The sequence below is a fragment of the Calypte anna genome, chromosome 2 (genome assembly GCF_003957555.1).
Source record: "Calypte anna isolate BGI_N300 chromosome 2, bCalAnn1_v1.p, whole genome shotgun sequence".
NCBI classification, from domain to species: Eukaryota; Metazoa; Chordata; class Aves; order Apodiformes; family Trochilidae; genus Calypte; species Calypte anna.
In genome coordinates this window covers 15408268-15430718 of record NC_044245.1, presented here as the reverse complement: position 1 = coordinate 15430718, position 22451 = coordinate 15408268, and the positions used below count along the sequence as shown (strand labels likewise).

Below are 22451 nucleotides of genomic sequence, written 5' to 3'. Positions count from 1 at the left end.
TATCAGATTAGTTTCCTTCCGTTTCCAGTCATTCTAACTGAATTTCTAAAAGACTTTTGGAACAGGTGTTTTATATATAAGGTGTGTGTCACAGGAGGTTTAACTGAAACAGTCATATGGGTTTGAAAAAGTGAACCATGTGTATCCTGCACAAGTTATTGTCAGTGTGCCAGCTCTCATGGGTGCAATGACTCTGTAATATGAACCTTTTTTTGCTTTAGTTTACAGTAAAGCCTATGCTACAATTTTAAAAAGAGAGGTTAAAATTATTTTGTTATTATTTTAATACATAATGATATTTTTAAAGTGTGTTAAGTTTAACTATTTAGGAAATCTAGTAATCTTGGACCAGGAACTAAGATAGTATTTAAAAATTGTAAATTAAAAAAAGTTGTCCAGACCTTGAAATAGCCTGTTAAAATATCAATGAAATTATGCTTTCTGCTTAAACTCCTCCTGGAACTCAAAAATTCCTTTAACTGATAAAAATTTAGGTTGAGCTTATGTAATGTAAGATAATTTGTGTTCTTCCCTTGGCATGTGTTGCTGAGGAAGGTTGCTGTGCTATTTAGTGTTAATTTAATTTGGGAGGGAGGCTAAAGAACTGTGACATCTTTTTGATCAAGTTTTTACTTTACAGAAGCAAACAACCAGGCAATACTGAAAGCTGCAAATAGTGCTTTCTACAAGCATATCAGAAAATTAGCTCCAAAGAATTTAAATTAGAAATTTTTTTTAATGGGCTTTAGAATTTATTCTCTTCTCTGAAGAGAAGACTGCAGTGGAAACTTCAGTAAACTTTGCCTTTCTACCTGCAACCAAAATTTCCATTTTGCTAGTGCTTTAAATTTGATCAGTTATCTTACCCATGCAGAGATCTTTACAGTTACAGTGATAGTGTTAGGCAATTTTACTGCCAGTACACACTGTTGCCTGTGATCTGAAAATCATCAGCATTTGACCCTGGGAAGTCCCACCCTATCTCTAAGAAGCTTCTCATAAGCAATGATGAGATACAGAAGCCCAAGGACACGTTTTACAATTATCTGGCCTGTCCAGACGTAATGCCAAGATGGATATTCATGCCCTGGATGCTATTTGTGGAGACCTATGGTTAAGCAGTCATTCAGCAGGTAGCTCAAATTTCTCATGGGATTCAGAGCTTCGACTTCTTGCTATAACAATGTTGTAAGATCTGTTCTCCCATCCTGACATCCCTTCCCATTGCCTCCCAGCAGCTGTGTTTCCCACATGGTGACGGGGCTTCTGAGGGCAGAATTGTGAAGTTGCCTTCCTGTGCTGGCCAGTCATAGCTAACTTTATGGCAACATTTTTCAAATTGTTAATTGTTCCTACAGCATTAAGGAAGTTCACCCTCTGTGGAAATCACCCTCCCTGACTTATACACCACTTGTAGCTATTGGGAAGAGACAGTATCAAACAGTGCTCACGATTACTAGAATTGAGAGGGTTTTTAACTTCCCTGAGATTAATCTGTAATGCCATAAACTACTTGGCATTCCCTTGGGAAGAATATCTTTTACTGAAGTCAATGGAATTTGCTGGAGACAGCTATAAATTTCCCTAAGTAATAACTTACTGATATTCCCCCTCATCCATAAAGCTTATTTCATAATGGAGAAAAATCACAGAGCTTTTTTTAAAGAAAAATAGTGAGTTTGCATCATGATTGTTTTTAAGAAATTAAATTTTGGAATTACATATGCATCGCATGCAATCATCCATCTTACAAATTCTGAACCAAGTCTGTGGTATCGTGAGCCACAACCTTAATTAGTTCACAATCTAATACTTACCAGGAAAATGCAGACTCTTTTGGAGGTTTTTCTAGATTACAATGAAAGTAAGGTATAAGTCTTGTATATTCCTTTAAATATTAAATATTTCTTATTTGTGACTGTCTGCAGATTCCACACATTTGTGGATTGTATCAAAGCAGACATAATAAACTATTTTTTTCTTTTCAGAATTAATTTTTTATTATTTTGAAGAAGCAGGTTTTATCTTAAAACTTGAAGTTCTCCTAGTATTTATCATCTTCCATATAAAGGAGAAATTGGCTTCTCCTGTAATAAAAATACTGGGGTTGTTCTGGGGTTTTGACTAGCCAAACCAAAGGATTTTCACTGAAGTAGAGTGAAGTAAGGTAAATAAAAGTGTGTCAGTTGTCATTTTCAGATCACAGAAGTTGTTAGTCTATTCCTATCATGTAGGAGTCTGTTTCTGCAGTGTAGCTCTGAAGCATCAAAGGTTAAAAAATATTAAAAAATGCTTTAATTTCACATATATTAGCATAGCATACTACTGATAAAGGAGTGAAAAAAACCCAACAGTTTTCCTGTTCACTCCTGCTGTAAGCCAGTGACTGATAGCAATGGCAGCAGCCAGGAGAAACTTTCTGGTTCAGGCTACCCAGTGAATATAAATTAGGAACAACTTGGGCCATTTATTGATTTGAACCAACAACCTGTGTTGAGTTAAGGCTTCCATCCCTGAATGCTCTAGCTGAGCAGGAGCTGATGGAGCTTTGAAGGCAGGTAGGCTCCATGACTTCAGTTCTACAGATGGCCAGCACCTGCACACTCATACTTGATATGAGAATTGATATATGGAGCATTTTTATAGTGCACAGTTGATCTGAAGTGGGGAAGGTGTGTTTAAAGCCCTTGTTTGTTTAAGCAACAACAGCCTATAAGTGGTTTCCAGCAAAAGAGAGCACAATAGGTACCAGCAAATCATCAATCATTTCCAAATACTGTTAAGTGGAAAATATAATGTAAATGTCTTTGGTTTATAATACTCTGGTATTCTCCAGATAGCTGCATCTGTAGATAGGATTACTTAAGTAGCTGTCTTTACTTGGAGAAACAAAATGTCCCTGTCTTTGCCTCTCCAAATAATGTTTACGGTTTAGTATTGCTTTCTTTTGAGATTTTATTTTTTTAATTATGTAATATCCTTGTGTTTCAACTGATTCCACATTATTAAAATAATAAAATAATATTAAAATAATGTGGAATCCATATTTTTTTTAAAAAAAGTATTTAAATGCCATTCTTCTAAATAATGCAGAAATGGGAAAGATTGCTGAAGAAATAACTCAATTATATAAAGTTCTTGTGTGTGTGGCTTTGCTTTGTTGTGGTTTCTTAATATTTTTTCTTCTTTTTGTGAAATGTACTATTTCAGCTGGAAAAGAAACAAAAGAAATCCTGGGGCCTGAAGCTCGGACAGATGAAGTTGGATGTACAGGTATTTGTTTTTTCATGAGGTGTTACTGAGTTTTAGCTATGTGAGTAACCTTCTGAAATCTTTGAAGTTCTCCCACCCCTCTTTGTAAACAGTTTTGCACATCAATGATGGAGGTCTTAAATTGTGAACAGCTGAAGAACAGTCCTCCTTTTGGGTGTCCTGGGTGCAGAGGGTGCTGAGCAGTGCCCCAGAGCAGAGCCCTCACAGGAGGGCTGTGCCCAGTGATGCTTCAGCATCCTGGCTCCTGGGGACTTCAGGAACAAGAGCAAGATGAGGAATAGCACTGATCTTATTCATAGTTGTATAGTATAAAAGTACAGGTCAACAGACAGTGTTTTAAACTAATAATGGATATACCAAAATAAACTTAAGGTAATAACGTCCACCCGGTTACAACCTCCTTTCAGGTAGTTGTAGACAGCGATGAGGTCTCCCCTGAGCCTCCTTTTCTCCAGGCTGAACAGCCCCAGCTCTCTCAGCCTCTCCTCATAGGGTCTGTGCTCGAGTCCCTTCACCAGCCTGGTTGCTCTCCTTTGGACCTGCTCCAGGACCTCGATATCCTTCCTGAACTGGGGGGCCCAGAACTGGACACAGCACTCGAGGTGTGGCCTCACCAGGGCTGAGTACAGGGGCAGAATCACTTCCCTGGACCTGCTGGCCACGCTGTTCCGGATACAGGCCAGGATGCCATTGGCTTTCTTGGCCACCTGGGCACACTGCTGGCTCATGTTCAGCTTCCTGTTGGTCTCTTTTGCCAGACGACTTTCAACAAGACAAGAGGGCATGGTCTTAAGTTGTGCCAGGGGAAATTTAGGTTAGATATTAGAAAGAATTTCTTTACGGAGAGAGTGATCAAGCATTGGAATGGGCTGCCCAGGGAAGTAGTGGATTCTCCATCCCTGGAGATATTTAAAAAGAGACTGGATGTGGCACTCAGTGCCATAGTCTAGCAACCGCAACGGTGGTAAAAGGGTTGGACTCGATGATCTCTGAGGTCCCTTCCAACCCAGCCAATTCTATGATTCTATGATTATCAGCTTCTCACTACTGATTTTACAAAAGGCAAAATAAAATGTTCAACTTGGGCTTCAGAATCAAACCAAAACAGATACTTTGTTATGTTCTGATTTCTCTGGTTGACAAAAATATTAACATATAGCCCATCCAGCTTTAAAAAGATTTTATGTTATTTTTAGGTGTTCTTAACACTGAATGGTTACATATTACTAGTGTAAAGCTTATTAAACAAGATGCAACCTAAACATAGATAATTTCAAACTGTGGATTCATGCGTTCTTTTTATTTGCTGTAAGATCAGGTCTCCCCAGGTAAGTATGAAGAACTACATTATATATTACATTACAGTCCCTAGAGAAGAAAGACTGTCTCATGTCATAAAAAGATTGAGTCAAATTGTAAATTGAGTCTGTGACTTCACACTGTGAGATGAATTGTGAAACTTTCTCTCCCTGCTAAAAATATAGCTCAAATTATTAATAGTAGAGGAGATCTGTCATTGTTAAGTGGGCTGCAGGAAAAACTCACAGAATGTTCCACCATGAGTGAACTCTGTCAATTATCTATGTAGGCAAATGCTTGGTAGCAGGTATTTATCCAACAAACATTAAGTAAATTCTTGATTTGCTGTTTGTTAACTTTGAAATACAGTTCATTGATTGTTTCCTTAAATTTTAAATTGGAAAATGTTGAAGGATGTTAACTAAATCTGAAACATTTTTGATAGCCATTCCCAGAAAATAAAACACTCAAAGTTTGCTGCATTTCAGCCAATCAGCTTGTTATTCACTTATGCTTTTGTGCTGATGAACAACTCTTAAATAATATTAAAAATTATTCCTTCAAGTCAACAAATTTACTTTTGCAAACACAGGAGCCAAGACTGTAAGTTGACCTTAAAATTACAAGAACTGATTCATAATTAATGTTGCAATTTTTGTGAAGACTTTTAGGGAACCTCAGGGGAATGGCTGAATCTAAAATTATAAAAATGCTCTGAGTCGAAGAGGCAAACAATGGTTTTAGTCAAATTTTCAAATATCTTTATGCCACTGTGTCTCAGTTTTAAAACTGCAATATGAAAAAACCTGCAATATGAAGGGCTTTACCTATGCCATAGTGGAAAAGAGTTTTGAAACAGTTGAAGAGGGAGCATTTTGAAAATATGTTACTGAATCTCATTTGTTCTTTTTAAAATCATCATTTCCTATGTTGTATCTTGTTTTTCACTCTTAGTAAAAGAAGATGAATGTGATTCTGATGCAGAAAATGAACAAAACCATGACCCTAATGTTGAAGAATTCCTTCAACAAGAAGATACAGCTGTTATCTACCCTGAAGCACCTGAGGAGGACCAGAGACAAGGCACACCAGAAGCTAGCGGTCAGGATGAAAATGGTAAATATGTCATAAGTTCCATTCTTACAAAATAAATTGTAGTAACTACTTGACCCAAAAGTTCTGTTGCATTTTAGAAGACAACATTGCATTGAGGCTCAGTTGTATGTGTACCTAAATTATAACCTCCAGTAAGTGGAAATAAAAATTCAGGCTCTCAAAAGTCCACTCACTAGCATTATACAAAAGGACAGGAAAAACATTTGTTAATTACAATGGGAATGAAGCAAGAGAATGTAGTTGTATGTATAGTAATGTGGGAGGAGTTACAACTTTTTTTTATTATACCTTTCTAAATAAATCCCCCAAAGTAGTCTATTAGACAGAAATTCTTTTAGTGGACAGCCAGTTTATGACAGGCTTAGGGAGAAAAATGTAACATCGTTGATAAAAAATGCTTATGTGAAATAAAATAATGACCTGTTGTCATGTTTCTTTTCATTGGCATATTTCTTAAGCCAGTTAAGAAATATTTTCAAAGCTTATTGGAAAGTCTGTATTATTTCATATTGAAATGAGGGAAGTTCTTTGGAGTAAGACTCGAAGTCGTACTTTGTTTACTTTTTCATCATGAAACATTGGAAGCAGCTTCATTTGAAATATGTGAAGAAAAGCATGTTCAGGTTGTTTTTGCATTCTCTGCTGCTTTCTGAACTGTTCTGCTTTCATAACCTGTGAAGACTACAGCCTCAATAAGGTGGTGTTCCATTATTGGAGTATTTAAGATTTGCAAAGGAAAGGAACAACCTGCATAAAGGGTTAGGAGTTACGGTGTTTCTTAAAATGTACATAATTGAACAAAAAAATGTCCTGGTAGCTGTAGTACTATACTGGAGTCTAAGGATAGACAAGTAAAGGGGTAATGCTAAGAATTTTTTTCTGCTGTTGGAGAAATGTAATGTTATTAGACATTTTTGAAATAAAGTAGGTAAATTAAAATACTGGAGAAATTTAAATGTGTTTGTGCCTATTTGTATACAGAAATAGGACCTGAATTACTAATGTTTTGTTGTTTACTTTAAAGCTTTGGAAAATTCAAGTACAATATATGCTTTAGAGTAACATCTTAAAAATTACAATGTCATTAATTTAAGATTTTAATCCTTGATTGAAGTGGCACAGGTTGTTAAGTTAGTTTAACAGGCTTGCAATGTGATTTTCATGTAATCATTAAAAATAACATGTTTATATTAATAATTTAAATTGGACCTAGCCCATTAATTTCACAGAGAAGCATTCTGAAATTTGTGATGCTGAACAATGATGTTAAGCATTTCATTCAATTAGAACAGAAAATGCAAAAAAAAATGTAGTGGTATTTGCTAAAGATAAATGCTTCCAGACTGGGGAACTGTACAAGAGAACAGACAGAACTGGAATCTTTGTCGGTTTTGGGAATCCATTACCTTTTCACCATTTGCTGCAAAAGAAACAGAATTTAAGTTAATGTGGTTGTGACATTTCCACCGTGTTGCAATGGAGTATTCTTAAGTCAGGTGAGCTGAACTGTAGATGGAAAAACAAGAACTGAAGGGGAGCGTACTTTGTCTACACATGTGGGGTCAGGTTTATCTCTGGACAGTCTGGTAATCCAGGAAAAGTAGAACAGGGTAGAACAGGAAAACCAGAACTACAGGAGCATTTCCTTATCTGTTACAAAAACAAGTTTAAAAGAACCTGTGTGACAAAGAGCTTAGTGTTTTTAGTAATAATAAAAACTGGTCTGACTCTTTTTCCACTGCTGCAAGAACAATGGCATGTTCAGTAAAAATAAAGACAGTAAATTCCACATAATGGAACAAATTGCTACTTTATAGAGCATATAATCAATCTATGGAGATAAATGCTGGAAGAGGTCATGCAGATAAATAATTCAGAAGTATTTTCTAAAGGACTGGTTAATTTTATGAGTATTAATAATGCTTACAGTTCTGCACCTTAAAGTGACAAGTGTGTACAAATTTACCACTAGTGCTTCAGAGCAAGAAATGATAACCAGTAAAGACCTTCCCCCTTCCTCTCCTGCTCTCATTTAGCACAGTGGATAGGTCCTTGCCAAATTTGCTTCCCATCTCCCTTGAAGCATGAGGGTGTAGTATAGTCACTAGTCAAATACAGTAAACCCTAAATTTGTTTAAGCACAATTCTATCAATCTATTAAAAAAAAGGATATATTTTTGATCCTTTATGCTTTAAGAATTATTTTTTAATAAGTTACTATGTATGGGGGATAAATATATGCTAATAAAAGATGGAGTGAAAACTTCATAAATGGTGACTTCTCAGAAATAGACTTGTGAACCTAATATTTAGTTTCAATCTGATTTCAGTTAATCCTGTACTAATACAAAAGTATTTTATGAAAACCAGCAGAATAGATTCCATAGATAACATGAGAATCACACTTACCACTTCACATTTGATTTCTCTCCTTTCTGTCCTGCAGACAGTAAGTTCTAAGAGATACCTGTCTGTGTATCATAGAATCATAGAATGTTTTTTGTGGGAAGAGACTTTAAAGGTCATCTGGTACCAACCCCAGTGTGGTGGGCAGGGACATCTTCAAGTAGATCAGGTTGCTCAGAGCCCCATCCAACCTGGCCTTGAACACTTCCAGGGATGGGGCATCTATAACCCTTACTGGCAACTACTTCCAGTGGTTCACCAGCCTCATCATAAAAAATGTCTTTTTTTAATCTAGTCTTAATCCACCCCCTTTTAATTTAAAACCATTACCCACAATTATCCACAATAAGGTCTCCCCAAAGCCTTCTCTTTTCCAGGCTAAACAACCCCAACTCTCTCAGCCTTTCCTCAAAGGGAAGGTGTTCCATCCCCTCTACTAATTTTTGTGGCCCTCCTCTGGACCAGGTCCAGGTATGAGAATTATAAACCACATTTCTGATAATTTTTTTTTTCAGTTCTATGTTCCCTTACAATTCTGTGTTAGGTAAAAAGAAAGAAAAAACTCAGCAGCTAGTGAATATTATGTATGTCTTAGAAGCTGAAAACAGGATGACCATTCCATATTTCAGTGACAGACTTAAAATTGTAAACAGGATTTGAGTATTACCTGTGATTGAGCTACAAAGATTAATAGATCTTTCTGATCACTTTTAAACACAAACATATACAGAGAAGTTCTGGTGCTGTATTGGGAAGTCCAACAGACTCCCAGTGAGAGGTGTGAATTTGGGCAAGTGTGTTGTACCAGCTATCTCCAGTTACACTGGGACAACTGTTCCATACTGTAGTTAGTAATGTAAAGCCTGTGGGGGAAAAAATCCTTTTCTAAAACCAGCAGCTGCATGTTTATTTACAGTAATTTATGTAAATATAAAGCTTGTTTGTTGATGATAATAAGTTTGCAGCTTGCTTTTATTTAAATAGGGTCTGTTGTCTTTCCTGTGTAGGAACACCTGATGCATTTTCCCAACTGCTTACTTGCCCATATTGTGATCGAGGGTACAAACGCTTTACCTCTCTGAAGGAACACATCAAATATCGCCATGAAAAAAATGAAGATAACTTTAGTTGCTCCTTATGCAGTTACACATTTGCCTACAGAACACAGCTCGACCGCCACATGACATCACACAAATCAGGAAGAGATCAAGTAAGTGGCATTTGAATTTAGGTTTTATTCTCTTCTGTTACAGTGCTGTGGTTTGTTACGTGAGGAAGAATGTACAGACCAAGTAAGCTGTTCATGTCAGATTACCCACATGCTGAAGGCCCAGTCCTGCAGCATGCTCTTAGGCGTGTTGCTGCAGCCAGGATTTTTCTGTAGCTCTCAAAGGATGAGATTTGAATTCCCATGCCTTCATTTATCTAGACATGGGTTAAAATTTTAATTTTCAGAAGTGCTTTATTGCATGTATAGGTAACTAGGTTTTTTGTGTTCATTGATTTAACATTACACAAAAATGTGACTCAAATCTAATCTCAAATCTTTAGTGAAACATTTAAATTTTTCTTTTATAAATCCTGTTTGGCTAATTCAAAACTTACTGCACCCATTTTTGCCCTTAAGAAAAAAACATTGTGCTGATTCATTTGCTTGAACTGTGAAATGCAGTTTTTTAATGCAATCCATGCTATCAGACAATATACAAATAATTTCTGCATAAAATATGATGTTTTAATAATAAATAAAGCAACAAAAAGGGGCTGAAGATATTCTGAGCTTGTTTTTTGTGGTTCATGAGCTGACCTGAGGGCATGGTTACTTGAAACACCTTCCGTGAGTTACCCATCTCGTCACTATGTAAGGCCCTGAGATTCTGTTCCCCTCTCCCTTTTTTTCGTTTCTTTTATTCCCACATTTGCCTCTCATCCTTTCCAATTACATGCTTCCATAGCTTATCAAAAGCCCTCGGAGGCTCAGGAACCAACTGAAACTCAGTGAAAAAATCAGTAATCATCTAAGGAAAAAAGGGAGAGATTTTCCACCACCAGCTTGGAGAGAGAATGACTTGGAGTTGGAAGCAGACTACTGAGTTTTAAAGACTGAGGCAGAAACATTTCGGACAGATCCAATACATGCTCTAATGTTTAATATTAATATTTAAGTATTCCAGCATCTGTGGGAGCTGTATCTACAGCTGATATCCTTTAACTTGAATAATCTCAAATTAAGCAATAGTAACTGATTCTCCACAGGCTTAAGTAAATCCTGCCACGGTCCTCTAGATTCAATGAAGTTGGATCATTATAGTGAAATGCAGTGAGCCAGACATAATCATCTAGAACATCATCTTCAAGGCACTTAGTTAAACAAAGCTGAAAAGCCATGTGGACTAGCAAAAGACAGCTGCCAAACCGAGGAATAAGGGTCAAGTGCTAATCGGGATCAGTCAGTGCAGACTTCACTGCAGAGCCAGGGAGGAGGTGGGAAGGAGCCCACCCCGAGGAGAGTGTGAGCAGTATCTGCTGAGAGGTGCAAACTGCAGCTTAACCAAGTGCTTATCCCAAGGGAACTGGCAAAGTAGAGTACTTGGAAGCAATTTAGATTATCTTGTTTCAATTTGTCTTCTGTTAGCATCTGTGCAGGACAAAGGAGGATAGGGCGTAGAACAGGAAGGGATAATTCGGACAGCAGATCTCATAGCAGAGTGCTCAGGCTTTTATTCAGCAAACTTCCACAGCTGTGGGTTCTTCAAATCTACAGGCATAAATCAAAGCAGGAGCATTGTCCTGCCTTTTTATTCAGCCCTGCTGCTTCATCCTGGGCTCCAGTTGCCCTGCCCAGGCCTGGGAATAGCTGCCTTGCTCGCGGATGCTCTGTTCCCAGTGCAAGGAGCAGAGCCAGGCATAGGAGCTCCCCAGCAGAGCCTGGCTGGGTTTCCCAGCAGGGCCAGTTAGTGCTCCCCAGCCCAGAGGCAGGATGTTCCCCAGAGTACAGGAATAGCTCTGTTAATGAGTTTATGAAAATACTTGCCCTGGTTACCAAAAATCTGCAGCTGCATCCAAATGGTGATAAAGTATCTTTTTGCAAATTGAGCTTTACTTAAAAAGCAGCCACTGGATTTTTTTTTTTTTTAAATCAACAATTTGCTTGAACAGAAGAATGTCTAATTCCTACATTTTGTGTTGGTAATTAAGCTGCTCTAACTTATAAAATGTATTGTCTTTTAAAACACAGCTCATAGATTCATACAATTTGTGATCAAATTATCTATCTTGCATAATCATGTCACAGGTATACTACATATATTTCCATGTTTGTCTTAGCTTTTGCTTTTTTTTATACTAGTGTAACAGTAAAGATAAGTTAAAAATAATTTCAAGCTTAATAATAAAAGCTCTCACAAAGCAAAATATGACAAAAATAACCACAGAGCTTCACTCCAAATAGTGGAGAGGTTTGATGTTGTGTTCTTGGGAAATCCCTCCAGGTTGTTATTTATTTTAATTTAGGTTTTTGCATTTGTTTTGAGAATTAATTGTGACTGAGAATGCCTTTGTTGTCACTGAGCCATCTTCTCTTGAGCAATCCTGTGGCATCATTACATAGAGGAATCCAAGCCCAACAGTAAGAGCTGGAAGCATGTAAATGGAAAAATCAAGTCAACTGATTAAACTTTAAACAGGCTTTTATATGCTTTCATGTTTCTCTGTCCTGTGTGACATTCTGTGGGTGGTGGGTTTGGGTTTTTTCTTCGGTTTTTTGCTTTCACACATAGAATTAGCATGCATCTTGGAACTTGCTCTCTGAATGTGTTAGTGCAAGCTTCACCTGAAGTTGGGAGAACGGGCAAATATAGTTTGGGGTTGCTTTGTTTGGTGTCTGTTTTTTTACTGTACAAGATCTACTCAGGAGATACACATAGCCCAATTTTAACCTGACTTCTAATTTGTTTCTTTTTCATGCATAATGCATACCACCTTCAGTCCTTTAAAATTATGATTGATTCTTTTCAGTTTTGTATTGCATTTTCTCTGTTACAATGTGAAAATAGAAAATATATTTCCGACATGCTGCTGTATGCAGTAATTACAAATTCTTTCTTACAGAGACATGTGACACAGTCCAGTGGTAATCGAAAATTCAAGTGCACTGAATGTGGAAAAGCTTTTAAGTATAAACATCACCTAAAGGAACACCTAAGAATCCACAGTGGTAAATAAACCAAGCACTGAATTGTGTTACTAATGTTGCCATATCTACTCTGTAACTTTGATGTGATATCAGTCTTGTAAGTTGAAGTTTTAAAGTACTGATGTTTTTCTTTCTTTTTTTCCTCTGGCACTCTGTAAGCACTGCAGCCTTCAGCTGTGCAGGGAGTATGTAGAATAACTCAAAAGGATTTACAGTGGCAGCTAAGCTCTGATAGTTAAGGAAAACATCACTTGTGGTGGAAGAAATGGGGGCATCCTTCTGGTCCTTTTTCATTTGTCCTGTTTTTCTCAGTGTTTGCGGATAATTCAGCATGTTGTGAGCCCTGACAGAAGATTTTAACTGATATGCTTCCTACTGTGATCATTCAAGGCTATTCATATAAAAACAACCTCAGGGCCCAGGTCTAGGATTGTGATACACTGACACAACAACAGTTTCAGTTTATAAGAAATGTAATATGTAGAAATATATTTTAATATACATACATTCAATTTTGTCACTTGAAAGAGTGTATAAATTTTTGTCTTTACCCAGATTTACCAATTGACAGGAAGTCTGAGAACAAGGTTTTAGGCCTTCTTTTCCTTTCTTACCAGTTGTTCAGCCATGATAATAGCAGTGAAGTGCACCTCACTTAGCAAACATCATCTTAACTTTTCCAGAGGGTGGGGGCATTGCAAGTGGGAAAGCCTCAGCCAGTGTACTTGTCAGTTTAGAGCAAGCCAGCTGTTTCAGCTCTTTCCCTTTCCTCTGTAACACCCAGCCCCTGAGAATCCAACTCTTACTGGGGGTGTAGTGATTGTATGGTTGTATGGTACTTCCTGGCAATTTAACCTGACATTCATCTCTGAAGACAAATATGTATCTGTCTTCTACATGTGTCTCATCTCCCTTTACTTAAACTCTGCCTGGTTTTCAGCTGATCAATATTGTAGGAAGATATGGATAAATTGTATTTGAGCTTGCTGCAGTAAAATGTGCTTAACTCCTTATACAATTATGTTTTGCACTTAGGGCATTTTTTCTTTTGTTAGTCATATTCACTATTTTTTTCCATTCTGAAGTAGGTTATGCAGCTTCTGAAGTTAGTAGTGGTACTATTTGAATGGAGCTTAATGAAATCTGCAAGTATTACATGGATTAATTTGTTATATGTGCACAGTTATTGGGAAATATTGGAACATATCATGATTGCATGGCCTCTGTCCTTTACCTGCTAGTGGATCACAAAGTAGGGTCAGACTCTTACTGTTCAGCTCACTGTATAGGATTATTTTTTCTCCTTAGGACTCACTGAGATGTCATTATGGTGTATTCTTTTCTAGTTACTATTGCCTGGTGAAGTTACACTGTAACCTAGTAAGGTGTTGCATATGCCTTTTTTTTTTTTTTTTTTTTTTTTTTTTTTTCTTTAGGAGAGAAGCCATATGAGTGCCCAAACTGCAAGAAACGTTTTTCCCATTCTGGTTCATACAGTTCACACATAAGCAGTAAGAAGTGTATTGGTTTGATGCCCGTGAACGGTCGAGCCCGGTCAGGGCTCAAGACGTCTCAGTGCTCCTCCCCTTCTCTTTCTGCATCACCAGATAGCCCAGCAAGACCACAGATACGACAAAAGATAGAAAATAAACCCTTGCAAGAGCAACTTCCTGTTAACCAAATTAAAACTGAACCTGTGGATTATGAATTCAAGCCCATAGTGGTTGCTTCAGGAATTAATTGTTCAACCCCTTTGCAGAATGGGGTTTTTAGTGGTGGTAGCCCATTGCAGGCAACCAGTTCTCCTCAGGGTGTGGTGCAAGCTGTTGTTCTACCAACAGTAGGTCTGGTGTCTCCCATAAGCATCAACTTAAGTGACATTCAAAATGTACTTAAAGTGGCAGTGGATGGTAATGTTATCAGGCAAGTATTGGAAAACAATCACGCTAATCTTGCATCCAAAGAACAAGAAACAATCAGCAATGCATCTATACAGCAAGCTGGCCATTCCCTCATTTCAGCTATCAGTCTTCCTTTGGTTGACCAAGATGGGACAACCAAAATTATCATCAACTACAGCTTGGAGCAACCAAGTCAACTTCAGGTTGTTCCACAAAATCTAAAAAAAGAAAACTCTGTTCCTACAAATAGCTGCAAAAATGAAAAATTACCAGAAGATCTTACAGTGAAGTCTGAGAAAGATAAGAACTTTGAAGGAGAGACCAATGATAGCACTTGTCTTCTTTGTGATGACTGTCCAGGAGATCTTAATGCACTTCAAGAATTAAAGCACTATGAAACAAAAAATCCTTCTCAGCCTCCTCAGCCCAGTGGAACAGAAGCTGAGAAGCCCAACTCCCCTGTCCCATCAGAAACTGGGGAGAACAACTTATCTCCTGGTCAGCCACCCTTAAAGAACCTTTTATCACTTCTTAAAGCTTATTATGCATTAAATGCACAACCAAGCGCAGAAGAGCTTTCAAAAATAGCAGATTCAGTAAACCTACCACTGGATGTGGTAAAAAAGTGGTTTGAAAAAATGCAAGCTGGACAAATTTCTCTGCAGTCTTCTGGACCATCTTCACCTGAACAAGTTAAAGTAGGCAGTCCCACAGATAATGATGATCAAGCAGCAACTACAGCTGTAAGTGAACCCCAGAACAGCACAAATAGCTCACAAAATCCTGTCAGTACAACAAAGTCTCAGACTTTACCAGGGGGATCAGCTCAGAATGGTTCACGCAGTAGCACGCCATCCCCATCGCCACTGAACCTTTCCTCATCAAGAAATTCACAGGGTTATACGTACACAGGAGAGGGTGTACAAGAAGAGCCACAAATCGAACCTCTTGACCTTTCACTACCAAAGCAACATGGAGAACCATTGGAGAGATCTACCATAACTAGTGTTTACCAGAACAGTGTTTATTCTGTCCAAGAAGAACCTTTGAACTTAACTTGTGCAAAAAAAGAACCACAAAAGGACAACAGTGTTACAGACTCTGATCCTATTGTAAATGTAATCCCACCAAGTGCCAATCCCATAAATATCGCTATACCTACAGTCACTGCCCAGTTACCTACAATTGTTGCCATTGCTGACCAGAACAGTGTTCCATGCTTGAGAGCTCTTGCTGCCAATAAGCAAACCATTTTGATTCCACAGGTGGCTTATACATACTCTACCGTTAGTCCTGCAGTTCAGGAAACACCACCAAAACAGGCCCAAGCCAATGGAAATCAGGTACTTCATTCCCTGTAAGCCTTTGTGTTGTGTAAGATGTGGTCATTTTGTATCAATAGTGAAGTAACAGAAAACTGTCCAGATAAATTAAATAGGAATGTAAATACAAACTATCCATTTATTTGGCTTGATTGTTGATCAAAGAATAATAGATTGGTTTGGGTTGGGAGTGGCCTTAGAGAACATGTAATACCAACACATTGCACCAGGTTGCTCAAAGCCCCTGTTTTATAGCCTCATTGAGATTTTTTTAATGGGTAATAGATGTTACTGTTAAGCCTCCTGCAGAGCCAGTTAGCTCAGGCATCTTGAGCCCAGACTGACAGAAATTACAGAGTTCTGTGCATGGACAAGTGAGTTCTTCACCATATTCAGTTGTTCAGAAGTGTCTTCTAGGATATTTGTGCTCAGTATTTTAAAGACATTCTAATTCTCCTGATCAAAAAGCAAAGTAAGGCCATGGCTTGTGTTTCATGCTGGCTCCATGTCTCCTCTTTCCCCACTCAAAAGAAACCATTTAGAACTTCTGGCTACTCCTTGCATGTTACTCTGCTTTCTTGCCGAGTACCTGAATTCTTCCTGCACCATAACAGTGCTTTAAACAAAGCCAAAATTCAGATTTGTTCTCAATTGAAAGTCGGGCAGGTATTTGTCTTCTTTATCTGTCATTCCTGTATCCTGCTCTGTTCCTTGCTGGGTGCATCCAGATGTGATCTACTCAGAGTCAGTCCTCCTGAGAAACACCCATGCATGTTGTGGTAGGGGCAGAGCAGAGCACAGAAGTGGCTCATGTAAAGACTGAGCATTTCTAATTAAATCTTAGAAATCATCTGCTTAGCATTTTATGCAGGCTTCTGTATTGCCAGAGACTTAGGAGCCTTGAAGAGTTACAAGATTTCTTGTATCTTAATGCTTATACAACATTAGAGGTAGTTGATGTGTACATTTATATACCCAAATTTTATAATATAGGACAAAATTAATTCTGTGTGCAGTGATACTGCTGATATCAGAAGAAAATACTGTGCTTCTTACAGGTGAGCTTCAGAGCTTGAAATGCTTAGAAATAGGCAATAGTTCTGACATTTTTTTAAACTTTTAATTAATGAAAAATCTAAAGCCCCCCAATTTGGGGGTTAAATAGTATTTGTGGTAGTTTTATGACGAAGACGAGAAATTTGCAAATAAGCAAATTTGAATTATAACTTAAATACCTATTTGTGAAAATTTCATCAAAAAGTACAGTCTTAACTTCCATAAAATCCAAGGTAGCAAAATGCAGGTGAAAAACATTGTTTTTAAAATGCAGTTAGCTATTTAATTTGCTTTTCCTATTTATTCTGGGGTGCTTTATAGGCCTGTAATTCTGCTTTTCCTTCCCAACACTGGATTTATTTTATGGGCCCTAAGACATGGTCTGTCAGTGTAGCTTAGACCTGGCCAGAGTGCTGCATCTATATGGTGTCAAGGACTGCAAAGCAGAGTGATGCAGTCAGTCCATGATCTTTTTGACTTTTCAAGTCTAAATAATCTTGTTTGGATGCTTATGGCATTGAATGAGAATAACAGCGTAGCTTCAGCTTACATTTTATAAATTATGTGCTGCATCTGTGCAATTCTTTTTATTGAAATCAACCTTTTTAATAATTTTTCTTAAGGATGAAAGGCAAGACACTAGCTCAGAAGGAGTATCGAATGTAGAAGATCAAAATGATTCTGATTCAACACCCCCAAAGAAAAAGATGAGAAAAACAGAAAATGGGATGTATGCATGTGATTTATGTGACAAAATATTCCAGAAGAGCAGCTCATTATTGAGACACAAGTATGAACACACAGGTACGTACTAGGAAAAGCAGTTTCAGATCATTATTCACAGGCAGTGTGTAAGTGATAACCCCAACTGAAATCCAGCTCTCAGGAAGTGCAGGGAAGTGTAATAGTCTTTAATGGTTGTTACCAGTTTTGGTTTGGTTTTTTTTTTTTTTTTTTGAGACCTATGTTTTCTTTATTTTTTTGATAGAACTGCAATTCTATGTTTCTTTAAATTTGTGAGAATGAATAGAAAAAGGGAAGTTTCTTCCATCTGACTCATGGAAACAACCTTCAGTCAAGGTTGTATTAATTCTAATTCAAGTTGCCTGGTTATAAATCTTAAATATATATATATATATATATATATATATATAAAAATTAAGGGAAAAGGATTGTGTGTGTGTGTGTGTACAGGGTATGAGTGCATCTATTCAGCATGAAGGATTTTCAAATTAGGCCACATTTGTACTTACCTGAAATTAAGAGCACTAAACATGTAATGTAAGCCCAGAAGAACAACCTTTTGGCTTTGATTATTATTTTTAATTTCTTGTAGTTGTTCCTTTTGGCTCTACCTCTAGTATCTTTAATCTTTTTTTTAATAACTGTTGCTCTCTTATTTTTTCTGTGATATCTTAAAAAATATTTTTTTCGTGGCTGGGTGTCTTTATTATATTTCTGCATATTATTATTTTAATTTTATAGCACATATGGAATCTAAAAGTTTAAAAATTCCCTCTTATCTTTACCACTTTTCAAGATGTATTCTTTAAGACTACCTATTTCCACACATTCCCTGTCCTGAGACTGTTAAAACTCCTTTTCATGACATCATTGTTTGTTCAACACCATCATAGACTCATAGAATCATCAGAAATGAAGGTTTCAGGATGGAAAAGACCCTTCAGGTCATTGAGTCCAACCACAAACCTGACACTGCCGAGTCCGCCACCAAATCATATCCCTAAGCACCATCTCTACATGTTTTAAATACATCCAGGGATGGTGACTCAACCACTGCCCTGGGCAGCCTGTGCCAGTGCTTGACAACCCTTTCTGTGAAGAATTTTCTACACCTCCCCTGGTTCAATTTGAGGCCGTTTCCTCTCATCCTTTCATTTGTTGCTTGGGAGAAGAGACCAACACCCACCTTGCTGCTCCTTTGGCATGAGCTGACACAGAGGTGTTGATCTCCTATATAATGTGACTAGAAAACTGCTTTCTTTTTGTCTGTATCTTATATGTCTGGGTTAAAGCGGTTTTGCCTAACAACCTTGAGTGCTGAAATCAAAAGAACATTACCAGGCTCACGCTGTGTTTATGAGACCCTAAAAAGAAGGCAACAAAGTAGAGCGATGGAAAACAGAGCTTAAAGAGAACTAAGTGAAACAAAGCAGATTTTTCTTGTTAATATATGTGTAGTCAGCATGTTCTGTACCTGTGGCACTTATCTGTGCCAACCTAGAATTTAGAATTATTTTCCTTGTATCTGTTACCTATTTTTTTTTTTCATGGAGGAAGGACTTCATACACACACACCCACAGCAGCAACGTAAAAGCTCAGTTGATTTTAAAATGTCACCAATGTAGAAAAGTCAAAATGGTTTTGAGTAGAAATAATGTTTACTGCAATAAAAATGTCTCCTTTTTAAATTTACTTACATTTGCACCTTTTTTGTGCTAAAAGTTACACCTCAGAATCTCTCTGTCCTTCTATGTTCAGCTTTCCTAAAAAGCTTAGAAATGACCCTTGCAATGATGCCAGTGTACCACTGCACCCTTCTCCTTTGGGCTCAGGTGAGCAGCCAAGGCTGAGAATGCACAGGAGTCGAAGGTCTTGTTAAATAAAAATATTGACTTAATTTATTATTATTAATAAAACTATTAATAGGCTCACCAGTAGCATTTTCTGATGAAGAAAACATTATACTTTTTCAAAAATTCAGCTACAGAATGACCAAAGGTTTGTGCTTTTATTTTGTAGGTAAAAGGCCTCATGAGTGTGGAATCTGTAAGAAAGCATTTAAACACAAACACCATTTGATCGAACACATGCGACTGCATTCTGGGGAAAAACCCTACCAATGTGACAAATGTGGAAAGAGGTTTTCACACTCGGGGTCTTACTCTCAGCACATGAATCATCGCTACTCCTATTGCAAACGAGAGGCAGAGGAGAGAGACAGCACGGAGCAGGAGGAGACAGGCCAGGAGGCACTGGGGAACGAGCACGCTGGCGCCAGGGCATCTCCATCTCAGATCGACTCAGATGAGAGAGAGAGTCTAACCAGGGAAGAAGAGGAAGACAGTGAGAAAGAGGAAGAGGAGGAGGAAGAAAAAGAGGTAGAAGGACTGCAGGAAGGAAAAGAATGTAGAAAACTACATGAAGGAGAGGATGAAGAAGAAGTAGAAGAAGAAGAAGAAGCGAAAACTGAAGGTAACAAGAATGGTGAGGCTGTAAATCAAGCAAGCAGTGCAGAACCAGAAATTATACAGAATAATGGGCAGGTGTCAGAAGAAAAAAATGAATAAAGCTTAAAGGATAGTTTTTCTATAAGGAAAAAAAAAATTGGTAATGAAGTTGATTCTATATTATACATGCTTTTCATGGAAACGCAGTAGCCTGCATACTGTGATTCCTGTTCACTACTGTGTAAAAAAAAAAATATAAAAAAAAAAAAAAAAAAAAAAAAAAAAAGAAATCCAGGTGTGCCTGAACCTCAAACTTAGTAATTTTTCACACAGTTTTCAAAGTTAGGAACAAGTTTATAACATGAAGCAGATTAGAAAAATACAGTGACTCTGAAAGCAAAGATTTATCGGGTTGTAGAAAACCTGATATATTAGACAAACATCTGGCATTGTTTGTTTTATCAGTATTAATTTTCATTCTTAAGTTGATTAATTTTTAAGCTGTACAATTGGGAGAGATTTATATGAATATTTTTTTTTATGGTAAAACATTTCCTAAATCCACTTCAGTATTTTCTTATGTTTTAAAATGTGAGATTCTGCACTACAAAAATTCCCTTTTGCAGAAACCTGTAATGCAGTTGCAAACAGTGCTTGGCTACCTTTGTAAATTCAACCTAGAAGGTAGCAGTTTATGACATTAGATGTTGTAGTAGAGCATATTATCATTTAAAGTGTATTGTTAGCCTTAAGAAAGCAGATGATAGAAGAAATGAAGTTTCTTACTCATGTGATAAAAAATGTAGTTGAAAAGATTGTCGTTGGGTTCTGATTGCAGGGACTAACAGTGTTAATACTGGTAAGGACAGCAGAGTCGTCAAAATCAGTGTTTGTAATTGTGTTTTGAGTATGTAGTAACAATATGAAGGATATGATATGAAGCTTTGTATCTCCTCTGGCCTTATGCAAGACCTGTGTGCTGTAAGTGCCATTTATCAGTATTATAAAGGCTCTAAGCAGCCTTTATCCCATGTGTGGCCTACAATAACTAGCATTTGTTGATTTGTATCAAACTTCTAAACTAGTTGTGGGGAAAAAGAACACTCAGCCATCAGAGAATTAAGAACACTGGTATATTTCATTATTTAATTATTTGGTGGTATTTTGGGTTAATACCTGACTTGCAGAATTTCTCTACAATAATTACAAGGGAAATTTTCTAATCTGCTTTATTACTTTATTGGTTTACTTTAATTTCAGACACATACATGACATGTTATCTGGCTCATAAGTATTTTCAAATGTTAGTTATTATGGACCCCATTTATTAACAATGTTAGCTGATTTTTACCTATCAGTATTATTTTATTTCTTTTAGTTTATAGATCTGTGCAACATTTTGTACTGTATGTCTTCAAACCTGGCAGTATTAATACCCTTCTTACTGACATATGTACCTTTTTAGTTTTAGAAAACTTTTATATTTATGTGTCTTATTTTTATATTTCTTTATTTATTACACAGTGTAGTGTATAATACTGTAGTTTGTATTAATACAATAATATATTTTAGTATGAAAATTTGGAAAGTTGATAAGATTTAAAGTAGAGATGCAATCGGTTCTCTTGCATTGAGATTTGATTTAACAGTGTTATGTTAACATTTATACTTGCCTTGGACTGTAGAACAGAAGAATTAAAATGGGAATGTATTAATTTTACAATTGCAATCAATTCATTTTACCTTTACCCAGTTTTTAATATAAAGCTCTTAAATTTTGAAATTCACTGTGTGACTAATAGCATGATGCTCTGCAGTTTTATTAAGAGATTAGTCTAACCATGAAACTCTCATTTCCTTAGTAAGCCAAATTAGAATAATCTTATAAACAGTGTTGGGAACAATGTTTAACATTTTTGTGCCAATTTGTTCCTTTATTCATGTATGTATGTTACAAACCTGAAACTTCATTTTTAAGTTCCTTGTTACATCATGGTCATTTTCTAGTTTTTTACCAGACTCCCCATCTCACAATAAAATGCGTCAACAAGTCTGACTTACTGTCATTATTCTGGTAATTTAAAAAATGGTTTTAAATTTTGTCTATGAGATGTTATTCAGACACAGCTCCTACTTCAGCGTCAATACTCAGTTTCAATTGTGTGTAAGTAGCACATAAGTGAAAGGAAGGATTGACTATGTGCAGGCAAAGGGCTTGCTACATTAGTTTATTGATTTAACAATGTTACTAGAATGACTTTTCAAAATTACCCATGTGGTTTTGTGATTTTTTTTTCTCTTCTAATACACAGTTTAATGCTCTCTTTCAATAAGACTGCTTTTAAAGGAAGTAAGTCTGTAGCTGTTTTCTTGATTTAGCAATAAGCTAGTGAAAAGGTTGGTGTATATATTGCTGCTGAACTTTCCAAAGATACTAAGCCAGCACTACATATATGTTAAATTTCAGTACTGTAAGTATGAAAGCTTGGAAGTTGTGTTAGATATGCACATTTACAATATTTTTCAATGTAAGCAAATTTTAGAGACTGTTCTTTAAGCAAAGCTCTGTTGTTTAACCATCCTTAAAGGGGAATTTCATTTCTTAATTCTGGGGTTTTTTTACATGACTATCATGTAGGTTATTTTATATTCACATATCTAAGTTTTCTAATAATTCTTAATCTTATTATC

General features: G+C 36.8%; 1 protein-coding gene across 1 annotated transcript in view; it reads left to right on the top strand.

Moving 5' to 3' along the window:
• The window catches only part of ZEB1 (zinc finger E-box binding homeobox 1), a 116005-nt gene extending 94192 nt beyond the window's left edge, over positions 1–21813 (top strand). Inside the window, exons 3-9 of the mRNA XM_030444558.1 lie at positions 3211–3273; positions 5527–5688; positions 9102–9304; positions 12205–12310; positions 13726–15533; positions 17192–17372; positions 19333–21813. Of these exons, the coding sequence (XP_030300418.1) occupies positions 3211–3273; positions 5527–5688; positions 9102–9304; positions 12205–12310; positions 13726–15533; positions 17192–17372; positions 19333–19880 (3071 nt within the window). The 3' untranslated portion in view covers positions 19881–21813. The remainder of the gene's footprint in view (positions 1–3210; positions 3274–5526; positions 5689–9101; positions 9305–12204; positions 12311–13725; positions 15534–17191; positions 17373–19332) is intronic.
• The last annotated feature ends 638 nt before the right edge of the window (positions 21814–22451 follow it).